The 17,582-nt window shown below is 45.8% G+C and overlaps 2 protein-coding genes across 10 annotated transcripts in view; both read left to right on the top strand.

The window, feature by feature from the left end:
* PITPNM2 (phosphatidylinositol transfer protein membrane associated 2) overlaps nucleotides 1–17,582 on the top strand; it is a 196,018-nt gene that overhangs the window by 52,939 nt on the left and 125,497 nt on the right. The gene's annotated exons all lie outside the window — the stretch shown is intronic.
* LOC308575394 (histone H4) lies at nucleotides 15,788–16,116 on the top strand. The gene has a single exon (XM_081173964.1). It carries the CDS (start codon nucleotides 15,799–15,801, stop codon nucleotides 16,108–16,110), a length of 312 nt encoding a protein of 103 aa, XP_081030090.1. The 5' UTR covers nucleotides 15,788–15,798; the 3' UTR covers nucleotides 16,111–16,116.

The raw sequence follows: 17,582 nt of genomic DNA, 5'->3' as shown, positions 1-17,582 counted from the left end.
GAATGGACCTTTTCAGTGGTGACTCCCTGTTTGTGGAATGTTCTGGCACCATCATGATATAAAAATCATTTTTAACCAGGGCTTTGCCTCATAATTATCTTTGGCCATGAGTGGGTGGAATGTTTTAATCCTGCCTTTTAAAAATAGGATTTTCCTTTAGGGTCTTTATTTTTTCTTTTATGCTGGTTTCAATGTATGTGTTTGTATGTACATATATTGAAAGTTGCTTTGAATTACCTTGGTAAAAAAAGACCAATAAATAATAATAATAGTAGTAGTAGTAGTAGTAGTAGTAGTAGTAGTAGTAAAAAATCACTATGTCTTTTTGAACAGAATGATACAGAGCACACTTAAATACTGTGCTAAGCTAACTGTCCCAGAACCATGTACTCCCTCAAACTGGATTGTATGAAAATAAACTGAACATAACCTCATATAGGCCCTGTTCTAAGAGCTGCATTGACTGCCAGTTCATTTCTGGGTCCAATTTATAGTACTCACGTTAGTGTGTTAAGCCCTAAATAACTTAGGTCCCACATAGCTGAAAGATCTCTTTCCCTGCAGAACTCACAGGTGTTAAGATCAGCAGAGGAGAAGCTCTTGAGAGTTTCACAGCTCTTGGATTTTTTTTGGGGGGGGCAGAAGTTTGTATTCTCTGTAGAATCCCCTAAATTGTGGAATTCCCTCCTCACAGATATGTGTCTGAACTGTTGAAGAACCTTTCCCCTTCCCTGCATCTTCCATGGCTGGATTTACTTGCTTTGGCAGCTTACAGAGAACATCTTACGGAAGACGCTTTGCTGTATAAATGTGAGTGGCTGTTACGAAAGCTGCTTTCTCCTGCTCAAGGCAGGGCTGAACTTTCTGAGAAGCCTGGGCACAAGAACTGCTATGGGTGCACCCAGACGTAACATTTCTCTTCCCTCTAGGAAGTGAGCATGTTGAAACCTTGCAGGCCCAGAGCTGAGACCTGCAATTTGTAAGCAGAAAAGGTCCACCTGGCTTACCTGTAACTGGGCCAGACTATTTCAGGCTGCAGGACAAAGTTCCCGTGTTTGCGTCAATGCAAATATTTCCTACACAGACAAATGTGGAGGGGGAAGCCTAGCTTAATATTCTCTCCTTTACATGCTGTTTTTGCAAGACTGCAACATTTTGATCTGCTTGATTGATTAAACGCTGCTGCTTCTTTTACTTAAAACGCCTCCCCAATTAATTAGTAACACTTTATTTGGAAAAAGAAAAATATTTTCAATATAAGCACTGAATATGCCATGCACCTTCTCATTTGTTTGTTTGTTTGTTCAGTGGTCCTTGCCTGACACAGGCCGGGATTTTTTGAAAGATGCTAAGAAGGCTTCCAGTTCCTCCTGAAATTCTGCCCCTGTGGCACCTAATCCCCTTAGGCTCTTTTGAGAATCTCTGCTTTTAATTGGTAGGAGGCAAAACTAGGTCAGCTCCTGAGCTAAAGAAGTCAGACCTAAAATAGGTTTTGTCCTTCTTCCCTTCCCCCTCTCCCTGCCCCTTGAAGGTGACTTAAAGGCCCCAGTTGCATTGCTGGAGAACTTGGTACAGGAGCGTGGTGTGGGTTGATCAAGAACCACAACTCATTTGCACCTTACTGCTATTCTTTCTAAAGCCACAGCCCGCGCCAGCCCAGCTCTGCCTGCTAATTGCGTGGTTTTGCCTGGCTGGAATGGGTCTGCTGGCCTGGGTGCTGAATGGAGAGAGGCTTGTGATGTGTGCATTCAGAAATCCCTGACTTTTGTGTAGCTGGAGTGTAACCTGCTGCACAAAGGTAAGTCACGTCGCTTGCTCTGCCTGCTTTTGCCTCTGGCTTCACCCACCATTGTGACCCCAGAAGGTTGCCAATACGTGAATGAAACCCTTGTTCTTCAAAAATTTCCCTGTTCCTGATTTGTAGCATACTAGAAGCAAACTCACCCTCCAGTTCTAGCTCTCATGTTGTCATCCATGCAGAAGAGGGGAAGAATTAGCAGGTTTGGGGAAATTTTCAAGGCTTGTCGATGTACTTAAAAATAAATAAACATAAACATAAATAAATTGGGGGTAACCCCCACTCCACCCCAAGCAGCTCAGTGAGGGGACTGTGTATTCAGTGACACTCTCTCTCTCTCTCTGTGTGTGTGTTGAAATGAAACAGAGTATGCTGAAAGATGACATGTCTGGCTAGCTGCCTGGAACCTTTGACAGGAGCACTCCAAACTGCAACATTTTGTTGCAGGTCCCAACTATCACATAAAATTTATATAACCTACATTATAGAAAACCTGACTGCTGACTGTTCACTAACCTGGGCTGGATCTAGACCAGGCATAGGCAAACTCGTCCCTCCAGATGTTTTGGGACTACAACTCCCACCATCCCTAGCTAACAGGACCAGTGGTCAGGGATGATGGGAATTGTAGTCCCAAAACATCTGGAGGGCCGAGTTTGCCTATGCCTGATCTGGACACATCAAAGAAGTGTTTCAGTTTAAAGCGTTGTAAATGTAAATGTTAGACAGGGAAAACAGGTAGAGAAAAACAGGACTCCATGTTGCCATCTGGTGTCACAATGTTATACGGGTTAAGAACTTACGGTAATTCGTTCTGGAGGTCCGTTCTTAACCTGAAACTGTTCTTAACCTGAAGCACCACTTTAGGTAATGGGGCCTCCTGCTGCTGCCGCGCTGCCGGGGCACAATTTCTGTTCTCATCCTGAAGCAAAGTTCTTGACCCAAGGTATTATTTCTGGGTTAGCGGAGTCTGTAACCTGAAGTGTATTTAACCTGAAGCGCATATGTAACCCGAGGTACCACTGTACTGGCAAAGTGGGGGATCTGCTGGAGGTTCCCGCTCCTCTGAAATGTGATAGAACTGCTGCCTTGATCTCGTGGTGTTCAGAAATCTTCAAGAGCCTTGGATCACAGATCTTGGACATTAAAATAAGATTCAAAATGAGCCTGTCAAGGACTACGCGAAAGTGCCCTCAAGGACGGGCAGAAATGAAGGGTGCTGTGATGGGTTCTTGACATCCAATGAAGCAAAATGACAGAAAATTTGGGACACAGACAGACAAGTGCATAAAAGTATGAAATTGTCTACTACGAGATGTAATGATGGCTGCTAGTATAGATGGCTTTAAAGGGGGGTTGGACAAATTCATGGAGGATAAAACTATCAGTGGCTATGTGTCATGATGGCTGTTTGGGGTAGGATCAGCAGGCTTTCTGCCCAACCTGGTTAACCAGGAGGCTTCCTTATAAAGGTAAAGGGACCCCTGACCATTAGGTCCAGTCGTGGCCGACTCTGGGGTTGCGCCGCTCATCTCGCTTTACTGGCCGAGGGAGCCAGCATACAGCTTCTGAGTCATGTGGCCAGCAGGACTAAGCTGCTTCTGGCGAACCAGAACAGCACACGGAAACGCCGTTTACCTTCCCGCCGGAGCGGTACCAATTTATCTACAGTACTTGCACTTTGACATGCTTTCGAACTGCTAGGTGGGCAGGAGCAGGGACCAAGCAATGGGAGCTCACCCCGTCGCGGGGATTCGAACCGCCGACCTTCTGATCGGCAAGTCCTAGGCTCTGTGGTTTAACCCACAGCGCCACCTGCATCCCTCTAGGCTTCCTTATACTGCTTGCCAATTGCAAAGACCATGCTGCATACCTGTATATATTCTTTTTGTCTGTGAGGATGCACAGTTCATGGTAGGTCATTTCCGTACAGTCTTAGTCCCATCATGAGATCCCAGGTCAAATACATAGTCCCTGAGAGCTGCATTTTTGAAAGGCAAGGATGAAAAGCACCCAAGAAACAGTCCCTGGTGCGTTCCTTTTTTTTCAGCTGTTCAAATACCTCAGCTGTGACGCCAGCTGCTTCAGGTGGGTTAGGATCATTGCACGGGATTTTCACCCGACAGCAGAAAGAAACAATTACCATGTCTTACTTGCCTGCCATCTTTCAGTGTGATGAAATTAAATTAATTATGGATGGAGTCTTAAACTGACACAGTTCAATGAGTGTACTGTGGAGATAAGATTATTGTAAATGGCAACTACTATATTATCAGATCTTGGCTGCACTGAACTGCATGCTTCAGAACTGCTTGTGGGTTTGCTCTCAAAGAGGTGACAGTGGCCAACTTGATGGAACACTATCACTGGATTAATTGACTCTCTCCTTTCTACATGCATTTATTTTATATACAGTATTTGAGTGCCTGCCCATAATATAAAATTATCTGGGTAGTCTTAAAATAATTGAATACAAAGCTTATGTGAATACAAATAAGATAAAACCGCAGCAGGTGTTGGGCTGGTGACCTCACACCTTGAAATGTGCCTCAGGAAGCTCTGGCTTTGTCAGGTAACGGCAAAGGAGGCCAATAGTCTAGGAGCAGGTTGGGTGATTATCCCTGAACCCCCCCCCCCATAAAAGCTTCCTGGTCAGGATTTTCCTACTAAACATGGAGATCTGCTCTTGTGTGCTACAAGCTACCTTTCCTTGCCTCCTTTCTTCTGTCCTGTATTTAGCTGCGCAGGAGGAGTGGGCTGGTGTCGTTGTACAAGGCCTTTGCAGCGTTTGCTCCCGGAAAGAATATTTCTCTGGATGGAACGAGGCTGAAAAACAAAACGTTGCTTCCTATTTTCTCTTTCTTGGTCTACTTGGCAGAAAATTAAGAGCAACTGTAAAGCTATCCTTTAAAACACACACACACACACACACACACACACACACACACAGCCAGCTAATTAAAAGCGGAGGGGGATATCCCATCAACAATCAACTGCTGAAATCAAGGCAAATGCATCTGATAGAAGCAGCCTTTATAATGTGCAACACTTCTAGAATATACTGCTAGGAACCTTTTTTTTATATGCTCTGAGCTGTTGCTCTAGCAATTTTTCAATTTTATGTTGTGCAATTAAGCTGCAAAGTCAAATGAATGCTAGATTGATGACTTGCTGGCTCATGTTTATCCTCCCATAGCCGTCTTCATTTCATTCTTAGTCTCCCCCCCCCCTGTGCTTCTCGCATGCAGCTCTGACAGCTCTGAATGCTGGAACTCAACCACTCGCAGCTCAAACACTTTTGGAGAGACCATTTCTTTTGCGATACTGTAGACAGGCGGTGAGGCAGTGAGCCAGCTTGGCAGCAAAAGGAGCTACTGGAAAGCCTGTTCAGCTGGGAAGGTTCAAGTCGCCATCCTGGCTCCGACTCATGGTCCACCCAGCTCCATCGGCAAGAGTATCTGGCAAAGCCAAATGGCCCAGAGCTCAGGGGAACTGGGTCCTGACCCACGTTTCAGAACCTGCGGGTGTTGTGGGCTCTGAACACACACTAAAATTTGTTCCTCTGAACAAGGCCCGTCCAAGTTTGTCTCCAACAGTTGCAAACCAGAAATGCACAAGCAAAGCATGATCATTATTGTTATTTATAAAATCACGTCTGTATTGCTTTTCTGCCCTGCCAAAGCCCCCAAAGCAGCTTACATAAAAGAAGAAAGCCAAACATTGCCAAGCAGCAAAATTTAAAAATAAATCACTGAAATGAAAAAAGGAGTAGGGTTAGTTTTTGCTTTTAAAAAAGATTTCAATCATATATTAACAACCATCAAAAGCCATGCATAATAATTATGCTTTCACAGCCTGCCCTAAATGTCATCAGGGAAAGGTCTAATATCACGTCAAAGACCGGCAGGGCTCTGAGGAGTGGGTGGAAGAGGTAGTAGTGGGGCCGGGAACTGACCGAGGGGAAGCAGGTAGCAATTTATGAGTCAGGAGTTGGAGGATGCGGAGGGGTCTGAGCATTGGCGGTGGGGGAGGAAGTGCAGATGCAGGGGAGAAGCCGGAGCTGGAGGAGATGTGCCGGAGGGACAGGATGTGCCAGGAGCAGAGGAAGAAGAAGAAGAAGAAGAAGAAGAAGAAGAAGAAGAAGAAGAAGAAGAAGAAGAAGAAGAAGAAGAATTTATACCCCGCCCTCCCCAGCCAAGGCCGGGCTCAGAGCGGCTTACAAGCAATAATAAAAACAAGTTAAATGATTACAACTTAAAAACAAAATTAAAAATACAACATTAAAATATTGAAACATTAAAATGTAGCCTCATCGCAGGAGGAGAAGGAAAAGAAAAAAGAAAGGGAGGGAATCAAATTGGCTCCAAGCCAAAGGCCAGGCGGAACAACTCTGTCTTACAGGCCCTGCGGAAAGAGATCAGATCCTGCAGGGCCCTGGTCTCATGAGACAGAGCGTTCCACCAGGCTGGAGCCAGTGTTGAAAAGGCCCTGGCTCTGGTTGAAGCCAATCTAACTTCCTTAGGGCCTGGGACCTCTAGGGTGTTGCTATTTATGCTCCTTAAGGTCCTCCGGGGGGCAAACCAGGAGAGGCAGTCCCGTAGGTACGAGGGTCCTAGGCCGTGAAGGGCTTTAAAGGTCAAAACCAGCACCTTGAACCTGACCCTGTACTCCACCGGGAGTCAGTGCAGCTTGAAAAGCACTGGGTGAATATGCTCCCATGGCAGAGACCCTGTGAGGAGCCTCGCTGCAGCATTCTGCACCCGCTGGAGTTTCTGGGTCAGCTTCAAGGGCAGCCCCGCATAGAGCGAATTACAGTAGTCCAGCCTGGAGATGACCGTCGCATGGATCAGCATGAAGAGACGCTGCCTGAAGGGAAGGAGCTGGCAGAATCTCCTCCCCCCGCTGCCCCCCAGGACCAGGAGGGGCTTGAAGAGGCAAGCACAGCAACAGCATCTGGGTAGGAGAAGTCACAGGTTGCTTGCGTCGTGCCTTCAGGCGAGGGTACTTAAGCTCGTGTTTGGGCGTGGACACACCATTGCTGCAACCGTCTGGCACAGAGCGCAAGCCCAGGGAAGGGCGCCAGCTATCTAGCCATCAGAAGTACATGTGTGCGTATTTAGGGCACCCCAGGAGCGGCAGTATGTTTGTGCTTTGTCAATAATTACTGGCTGTTTGTCCTCCCTCGGCTGTGCTCAGAACACCTCTTTTGGGAGGTGATTGTGGAACTGGGGTGCAGCCGCGGAAAAGGCCCTGTCTCCTGTTCCCATCACCCAATGCTTTTGAAGCAGTCTTATCTCTTTATTGCAGCCAGTGGCTAATATTCAGAAAGAATATATAAAATAATGCCATGCCAGCCAAAGCAGAAGACTTTAGCAATAAAAAGAACTAATATCATACTATAAAATGCCAGGCATAGGAAGCAAAATTTCAAGTTTGTTAAATTTAACCCCTGGTGAGTTTTACATGCAGCAGCACAATATTCAGCCGCCCTGGAAGAAAGAGATGGATGTGTCCTGAGTGAAAGGGGTAAAACTAGCATAGCAGGCATTCAGCTGTCCTGGGAATTACCGTAAAAAAGGTGGTGGTCTTTTAGATATCCTGCAGCTTCTGAAACAGATGTTCGATTTAGCCATGGTGACTGATGGGCACTTGCTGCGTTTTATATCACTTTGCCTAGTCATAAATGTTTGCTTTCCATAGGCGCTACATGGTAGGAGACCACACACTACCGGTGGGGATGGATGGTCAAAGGCACCTTCCTCCTGACAGTGGTCAACCAGATGTCCCTGGAAAGCTCTCAGACAGGGCATGAAGGCAACATTCTGGTCCCCCTCAGCAACTGGTATGCTGTGGTATATTGCCCCTGAACCTGGAGGCTCCACTGGGCTCTCTTCCTCCTCCTCCCTGAATGCGTCTGAGGTGATGGCCATCGGCATGCCACAGGGGGGTGAGTTCCACAAAGGGATGTGGTGTTGTGTGAAGGCGGCTATTCCCTTGTTCATCTTGAATCTCTGCCTGTAGATTCCCATAAAGTTCTAGCCTTATGAAGGAGGAAGAAAAACTTCTCTCCATCCAACTTCCCAACACAATATGTCAATTATATAAATCTCTATCAGCCCTTCGCCTCTGAACTAATAAGTCCCCGAAGCATTAGCCTTTCCTCACAGAGAAGAGACTTCAATTCCCCACTTCGTCATTTTGCACAGCTTTCCAGCTCTGAAATTTCCTTCAGGAAATGGGGACGAGGTTGTCATAAAGCCAGAGTGTTGATTTACCTCTTTTTTTACAGCCCCTATATACTCCGGCCTCGGCTCCAGTGCCTGACGTGACCAATTTTGTCTAGACTTCAACTCTCAGTAGTGACATTTCACAAAACTGCAAGATATTGATCATGTGCCTACTATCTATATCTGCACAGCTCTCCTTGAACAAAATAAATCAATTATTTGTCTTCTGTTAAGGCATGTGATAAAAGCCTGGCTTGGATGCTCTCACTTTAGGGTTGAACCACATGAACCCCAAACAGGACTAGAGTCAGCACCCAGAATCCTCAAGGGCCCAGCACCCTAAGACTCCCCCGTGGCTCCCTTTGATGGGCAACTACAAGCCACCATTTTAAATTTCCTAGAGTGCCCTGCAGCACGCAGTGTGGTATTGCTCTGGGTATTCTGGGAAATTTAAACTGGCAGTTGCCACTGTGCTAGGAGTTCTGTTGTCATGCCAGGCACCAGCCCCACCAGATTTTAACATGATCCAATCCTCAAAATCTTCTGGGATTGTGTGTGCATATGATTATGCATCTGCCTTGAACCAATGTGCAACGATGGACAGACTATGCAAGTCGCTTAAACAAAGTGCCTCTTTCAGCTTTCCTGCTGGCTCAGTCATTTCAAAGGCCTCACCTCAGGCAGGAAATTTGGGGTGGGGGGACAGCGGTGGAATATCTTGGACAACTGCCTGAGTCATGCTGCTCTTTGGTCCTCACCACCATCAAGCTCAGTGGCAAGTATTAGGGCCTTCCAAAATGGCTACCAGAAGGTCAGGTTTCCTAGAGCTGTTCCCTCTGGCAGGCACCATTTTGTTTTCTTTGGCTGTACAGGATTTGATGCAGAGCAGCATCTTGGAAGTCCTTTTACTGACGGGGGGAGAGGTTGGACACAGGTGGGGATGTGAAGCTGCTGGTGCTGGTGTTGAATGATCCTTTTCTCTCCAGGCAGCTCACAGAGCCAAAGGCTGGCCACGCTGGGCAGGATTCAGAATTATTTGGGGACCGACAACCCTGATCTGAAAGGGAGAGAAGAATGCATTGAGGGGCAGGAAAAAGAAAAGAAGGAAGAAATAATTTCAGGCAAAACCCTTCCACAATCAAATAACACCAAGCGCCTGTCTGCTAATGCATTTACGGCATCTCTGCAAATGCTGACTGGCTGCTGTCTCTCTCTCTGGGGGGCTGTTGGTGCCGCTGCCTTGTCTTTCTCTTGCCGTCATCACCCTCTGAAAAGAAAGCTGGTGGAGCTAGACAGCTGTGCCTCCCAGATGTCAGGCCAATGGAGAGGAATACGTAGATGGCGTGCAGCAGTCTAATTACTGGATTTCTTGCTGATCTCCCTCCCCCCTGCCTCCCCCCCCATAAGGATCCTGAATAACTTCTGGCAGATTGGAACCTGGCAAACCGTTCCACCCCTGCTCCCCTGTTTCCTCTTTGTTTCAGGCAGATTGTAGCATGCCTTGGAAGATTATTGACGGGGCATGTTAGCAACTCCATGTTCTTTCTCTGAGTGGACAGGCTAATACATCTTGTTTTTTCCATTTTTGTAACATGAATCATAGAATCATAGAATCATAGAGTTGGAAGAGACCACAAGGGCCATCGAGTCCAACCCCCTGCCAAGCAGGAAACACCATCAGAGCACTCCTGACATATGGTTGTCAAGCCTCTGCTTAAAGACCTCCAAAGTAGGAGACTCCACCACACTCCTTGGCAGCAAATTCCACTGTCAAACAGCTCTTACTGTCAGGAAGTTCTTCCGAATGTTTAGGTGGAATCTTCTTTCTTGTAGTTTGGCTCCATTGCTCCGTGTCCGCTTCTCTAGAGCAGCAGAAAACAACCTTTCTCCCTCCTCTATGTGACATCCTTTTATATATTTGAACATGGCTATCATATCACCCCTCAACCTCCTCTTCTCCAGGCTAAACATGCCCAGCTCCCTTAGCCGTTCCTCATAAGGCATCGTTTCCAGGCCTTTGACCATTTTGGTTGCCCTCCTCTGGACACGTTCGAGTTTGCCAGTGTCCTTCTTGAATTGTGGTGCCCAGAACTGGACACAGTACTCCAGGTGAGGTCTGACCAGAGCAGAATACAGTGGCACTATTACTTCCCTTGATCTAGATGCTATACTCCTATTGATGAGGCCCAGAATTGCATTGGCTTTTTTAGCTGCCGCGTCACACTGTTGGCTTATGTCAAGTTTGTGGTCAACCAAGACTCCTAGATCCTTTTCACATGTACTGCTCTCAAGCCAGGTGTCACCCATCTTGTATTTGTGCCTCTCATTTTTTTTGCCCAAGTGCAATACTTTACATTTCTCCCTGTTAAAATTCATCTTGTTTGTTTTGGCCCAGTTTTCTAATCTGTCAAGGTCGTTTTGAAGTGTGATCCTGTCCTCTGGGGTGTTAGCCACCCCTCCCAGTTTGGTGTCATCTGCAAATTTGATCAGGATGCCCTTGAGTCCATCATCCAAGTCGTTGATAAAGATGTTGAATAAGACCGGGCCCAAGACAGAACCCTGTGGCACCCCACTAGTCACTCTTCTCCAGGATGAAGAGGAACCATTGATGAGCACCCTTTGGGTTCGGTCAGTCAGCCAGTTACAAATCCACTGAGTGGTAGCATAGTCAAGACCGCATTTTACCAGCTTCTTTACAAGAATATCATGGGGCACCTTGTCAAATGCCTTGCTGAAATCAAGGTAGGCTACATAGGGAACATAGGAAGAAGTCCGCTCACCTTCATCAGTGGACGTATCACATAAGTGATACAGTGAGTGGCTGGTCAGATAGCTCAGCTGCCGGTTGATTGACCATAGCTGGCAGTCTTTCATGGGCATTTCCCTGGCGCTGGGCCCAACTGGCCAATGGGAACACTTGGTCCCACTCCCAGGCATAGATATATATGGCCTGCCCAACAGCCTTCCTTGCTTTTCTTCCCCGTATCTCCCACCCTCCCTCCCTTGATTTTATGCCTTTTACTTGCTTCGACCTTGCTATGGGCCAAGTTGGCCACCATTTTGGGGGCTTTTTCCATTTGGCAAATTGGCACCAGCTATTTGGTTTTCTCCTACCTCGTAGCAGTCGTCACAACTTTGTAAGATGGTTAGGCATTGGGAAACATAGCTCTTGGCTTGGGGCCAATTTGATTCCCTCCCCCCTTTCTTTTTCCTTTTTCCTTTCTCCTCCTGTGATGAGGCTGCATTTTAATATTTTATTGTTTCAGTATTTTAATGTTGTATTTTAATCTTGTTTTTAAGTTGTATTCATTCAACTTGTTTTTATTATTGCTTGTTAGCCGCCCTGAGCCCGGCCTTGGCTGGGGAGGGCGGGGTATAAATAAAAATTATTATTATTATTATTATTATTATTATTATTATTATTATTATTGGTCAGAGGGGAGGCTGTAGCCTCTGCCTGCCCCTCCTTGGAAAAGGATATCCTGTTAAAGGGATCCGGGAGGCGTGGCTTCTGTCCGATGCCCAGACAGGGGCTGGTGCCATACCACTCCTCCAACAGGGAACCCACAGAGGGGCACCCCTAATTGATGCAGGACATAGGGCATCCTCCCAATATGTGTTTTACCCTTACGTGCACTCCCAGCAGATGGACTGGAGTGACATAGCAACACTCTATCCACACCAAAACACTTTCTACTGTAACCTATAAAAGTTGTGGCCATATTCAAGTCAAAGACCCAATATGCTGTTGCCCAGTGTGGTTATTCATTTTCCTAGGGAACTGTGGAGTCACGGGGTCTTGGCATCCAACCTGCAGAATCCTTTTCCCAAAGTGGCCAACCACATGTTCTTTAAAGGCAGAGCAGGAGCTGAGTGCCACAACCCCTTCCCACAGCTGTTCCACAGAGACTGGTATTCTGTATGCCTCTGATCCTGGAGGCGGAATACAGCCATTGCAACTTGTAGCTGCCTCTCCACCTCCTTGGTCTTCGGGGTCATGGAGTCCAAGGTCAGGTGCTTGATTTGCTAGATGATCTCAAAACGTTCCATGGCAGCCACTTTCTCATCGTGGTTCACCTCGATCAGCTCTGCCCAGTTCCCAGTATCCCTTGTTAATTAATGTTAATTAAAACCCAGTGGCGTAGCGTGGGTTGTCAGCACCCAGGGCAAGGCAAGTAATTTGCGCCCCCTAACCCGGTAGGGGCAGAGAGCTGCGAGTGCGAGCGCGCCCCCAGATGTTGCACCCGGTGTGGCCGGTCCCCCCTGCACCCCCCACGCCACACCACTGTTAAAACCCTTTCAAAGCTGCCCAAAATAGTGGTCCTTGCTACACCTTGAGGTATAACTGCAGTTTAACCATGTGCTATTTTGTGTGACCCTTATAGTATGATGAGAGAGGGAAATCCACTTTCTCTGCATTATGCATAATTTTATACACCTGTGTCATGTCCCCCATTTTACCTGCCTTTTTTCCTAAACTAAAAAAGCCCCAAATGAGGCGTTTGCTGTGTGTTCCTCTTTAATGGAGAATTTGCTTCTTTGTCTCCAAAAACTGGACACGGAGCCCCATCTGGGGTAGCCCCCTCACTCCTCAGCAGGATCTTGCCCTCTGGTTGTAGTTGATGCATTCCAAACCCCATCGCTATGAACAAGTAAGCAACAATGTCCTCTTCAGGTCATGCTGAGATTCAGTGGGGGGCCAGGCAAAATTTCTCAACCCACACTTCCTATTTTGTTTAAATGGGCTTGTTTTATTGCACATTTTAATTATGGGTGTGTATATGTGAATGAGTTTTAACAAGTTTATTTTATTGTGTATTTTAATTCTGGTTATGTTTATATTTCAATGATTGCGCAATTGGTTTTTATACTTGTAAGCCTCCTTTGGCAGTAAACAGTAGTTTCATGTGTTTACCGTTAAACGTCAAAAGAGGCTGCAAAGAGGTAACTGGCAGGACCTGGAACAGCTTCCCAGAGACGCCCAGCTCAGTCCATAGATTCCCAAGAAGGACCTGCTGAGTATTCACCCCCAAGCAAGACTTGGGCTGGGTGGCACAGGTCCAGCGTGCCACATCCTGCTTCTCTTTCTTCTCTAGCCTGGTCATTGCTTCGTGTGCGGAGGATGCTGGCTGAGTTCTAGTCCTGATGCAGGCCTGGTGAGACATACCTTTTTCTCTCTCTTCAATGTGTTGGCTCCCATGGGGGACATAGGGAAAGGAATTGAACCAGGTTCCTGTCGTTGGATGGGAATCGCACATGATGAGATGCAGGGAGAGTTGGTAGGGAAAAGCAGGGAGGCGAGTGTGTTTGTACTCCCAGTTTGTTTAATAAATTTCTACGTCTAGTTCATTCTCCTCCCCCCCGCCTCCCCCACAATACTTTGTTAGACCACCCTCACATTCTTGAGCAGGTGGCTTGAATATTCCTCCTTTTCCTTTTATTTTAAATAGAAAGGGGAAATGCATTGTAGTATATTTGTTTTGAGAGCTCTATAAACTAGAGGGATTACACAGGTTTTGCCAACCCCCAAAATTGGCAGAACCTATTTTAAGCAAAACTTGTGCTCTTGTTTTGACATTCAATGTAGCATTATTAATGTGGGGCCTGACTTATTTTGCAAGGGTCTTGGGGGTTGGAAACTGGCACAGTGGTTTCCTAATCCCAAGAAGAGCTGTAATCAAACTATAGTCTCCTTTCCCTCAAGTACTGAAACCCCCCCCCCCTTTTAGCATTAGCCAGCCAAAAATAACACACACACACACACACACACCCCACAGCTGCCAATTTGTTCCTAAACTGGAGTTTGAGGATTTGATGTCTTAAGAATTCATGCTGACTTGCTTGGGTTACTAATGCTAAGCGACTGGCCTGGATTTCAAGTTAATTACATTTGATATCATGCTATGATTTACAAGGAGCACACATCACAAATCTGTCTCTGATGGAGGCTGCCTAGTTCTGGGGGAACAATCCCAGCTCTTGCCAGGTCTGAATTTTAAACAAAAAATGGGCACCTAGACCTTTGCAACTGTTGTGTGATTGCTGAAGAAAGTGACAGAACTACATTTCCCTCTCATAACATTTAGTAATACTAATATAAATTGTGTATCAGGCTGTCACCTGAATGAAAAAAATCAATTTAATTGATTGATTAAGCCTGCATACATTTACATATGATGAAAACAATAATTTTGAAGTGAAGTGGGGGGAGCATACTTTGAGTTTGGAGGTGCTGGGTTCGTCCCTTAGGTGGGAATGACTCTTCTATGTGAGTAGGGAGGGTGGAGAAATTTGATTCTTGGCATTCAAAGGCAACCCTACCTAATTTGCACTTTGCAAAACAATAAATGAACTGAAACACAGCCATCTTTTGAAGTTCTCACCTCTCTGAATTTTGCAGTGCAGTTCTCCAGCCAAGTAAGGTTTACAAAAATGCACATACTATGGTAAAATCTGCATAAAAATGCATATAGTAGTGAAAAAGCATACAAAAATGAAATGGCTTTGCAAAAATGTGTATTTGGGACAAAATTGTGCTACCAAAATGTTTATATTTGGAAAAATTCACATTAAGTTGCTGATGAATTTTCATGAAGTATTTGTACTAATTTGCTTTTTGAAAGTGTGATGTCCAACCAGGATACCTTCAAATCTTTCCTTGAATTCTGTCTGGCTCAGGCTCAAAAGCAACAATCACCTCTGGGCAAGGAGGTAGGAAACCTTTTACAAATTATGCCCCCCACCCACCCACCCACTGCTGCCCATCCAGCTGCTTCGCTCACTTTTGTGTGGCTTGTAGGCTCTGTTTTGGTGTCCTCAAATTGCCTCACTTTCCTGTGGTTCCCTAGTCCAGTAATAGGGCTGCTTTGCTTTGGGTGCAGTCATTTGCATCTACAGTTTCTATATTTGGATTCTTTTTTCTCTCTGATTCGTCACTGTGCATGTGCCTTTCCCCTCCAGACAGCTTGTTTATGCAAAAAGAAAAGGAAAAAGGACTATACACAGCCAGTACTTCGCTAGATGTCCAGAATAGTTCTACCTTTGTGTTTCCTCATCATGCAAAGCTGAACTATTTTTTAAATTGGGATGGGGAAGTAGGAGAGTCCTTTAGCGAATACAAGTCTAATGGAGAGGGGAATGCTCTGCTTGTGTGTAAAAACCAGTTTTGTTGAAGGTGTAGGGAGCTCAGTGATGCATCGTGGACAGTCCCTGCTTTTTAACACAACTCAGCTTTTTTGTACTCAATTATTAGTCATGTGGGTAAAATTAATCTGTTGGGTTGGCCTGCTTCATTCTGCTGCGACTCAGCCCTTCCCAGACCTCCAGGCTGAGCTCTCTCCCAGTCTCCAGCCTTCCTGTACCAGGGAAGTAGACCCTTCCGTGGCCATTTGCTTCTTCCAGCGACATTGCTCAGCACCAGTGTTTGGAGGGCTCTTTGGCGGCTCACTTTGAAAAAGCAGCTGCATTTTTTAAAACACTTGTGAATAATCCAACTATTAGGGCAAATGGTAAAGTCAAGGCAGATACCTAAATGTGCTTTGAAAAAACTGCTTGCTGCTTGCTTCTGTATAAAGTGAATTTCCAGCATTCAGAGAGCTTTCTGCAAATTTATATTCCACTGGGAAGACAGATGATATTTTTGAAGAGACTTGAGAATGGTTTGGGAGTAAGAGAGATGTCGCTTCCCACTTCTGTACATATTCATCACCTTTGGTCAAACAAATTTTGCAGGTACTTCTTTCTTGAAGAGCACAGAGTGTTGTATTTGTTATCATGTCTGGTCGTGGAAAAGGCGGGAAAGGTTTGGGCAAGGGAGGCGCCAAGAGGCATCGTAAGGTGCTTCGTGACAACATCCAGGGCATCACGAAGCCTGCAATCCGCCGCCTGGCTCGCCGTGGCGGAGTCAAGCGTATCTCGGGCTTGATCTACGAGGAGACCCGCGGCGTCCTGAAGGTCTTTCTGGAAAATGTAATCCGAGATGCCGTGACTTACACTGAGCATGCCAAGAGAAAGACTGTGACCGCCATGGATGTCGTGTACGCTCTGAAGCGCCAGGGCCGCACTCTGTACGGCTTCGGCGGCTAATCGGGATATCAAGGCTGTATATTACAAACGAACTCAAAGGCCCTTTTAAGGGCCGCAAATAAAGGCAAATTCTATAATGTACAGAGAAAAAAAACAACAACAAATTTTGCAGGTTTTTTCCAAGAAAGTATAAACCTATAGTGCCTGTTTGTGCAATGCGTCAGTAGGATGAATATACACACTATGGGCAGAGATTCGTTTCAGCTCTCTAAAACACCTCCAGCCTATATAAATCATAGACTGCATCTGCACTATACATTTATAGCACTCTCCCAAAGCATCCTGGGCAGTGTAGTTTGTTAAGGGTGCTGAGAGTTGCTAGGAGACCCCCTATTCTGCTCACTGAACTATAGTTCCCAGAATTCCCTGGGAAGAGGGATCAACTTTATTATTTATTTATTATTCTGACTGTTAGTGGTATAATAGTGCTTTCAATATGAGGTGCACATATGGCCATGGTGTCTTGTCCAGCCTTTGCATACCTGGTGATGTTCTGAACTATAATTTCCATCAGTCCCAGCCAGTAAGGAAAACTAAAAAACGGCAGTATGTGTCTCCTTTGCCCCTTTCACCACCATCACACATGCATACCTAGGTCCCATCATCCTTAGTGGGGTGAGGTGGGGTGTTGCCCCCCTTTCTTGGATCAGTTTTTACTAGTCAGAATATTCCAACTGCAGGACATGATTCATGTAAATCAGAGCTGACATGTCTTCCTTTAGGAATAAGCAAACTTGCTTCTAAACACAATACTTTCTCTTGTGTTTACTTAAAGGCCGACTTTCTGCCTGCTTTTCAGTCTATGCTGTTGTTGATAGTCTGTCTGGAAAGTCAGATGGGAAAATACTTTTTGTTGAGACAACGCTGTTTTGCATCAGTCACCAGCCGTGGCTAGGCAGGGGGACGAACCAGGCTGCATTTGTGTGCTCAAGTCATTGCCACAGCTCTGTCAACAGTACCCTGCTAGGCATAGAGATCGTTTCGAGATAAATGAACGAAAGCCCCTCACAGCCAGCCAGCCAGCCGTTTTTGATTAAACCCCTCCCCTGCGCTCATCATTAATGGGGAACGAAACTAGTTGAGACCTTGTCAAACCTCTGAGGATGGTTTTGGATGTACCACCTTTCTTCATCCAGGCACGTTTTAAAGGATTTTTGGTTTGGCAGAGCGCCTGCAGAATTTCTATTACCTGCTAAGTCCGCTTGGTTTGTTATCCAGTGATTAATGGAGAGAGGCCTTTGGAAGGGGAGGTTTTCCCAAGGCTGCATCCAGATCAATGTTCTCATTGCGTGTGGTTTTATTTATTTCTTTTTCACCTCTGTACTAATTTATAAGCCTATCCTTGTTCATCCTTCCTTCCGCAAATAATCAAGCCACAACCCCCCAAACTATATTAAAAAATACAGGGATAATTAAATGACAAATGACAAACAGCAGATAAAAACTCATTAAAAAGCACAGTTCACTAAAAT

Source organism: Podarcis bocagei, assembly GCF_964188305.1.
Source record: "Podarcis bocagei genome assembly, chromosome: 16".
NCBI classification, from domain to species: domain Eukaryota; kingdom Metazoa; phylum Chordata; class Lepidosauria; order Squamata; family Lacertidae; genus Podarcis; species Podarcis bocagei.
This window is presented reverse-complemented; position numbering and strand designations above follow the sequence as displayed.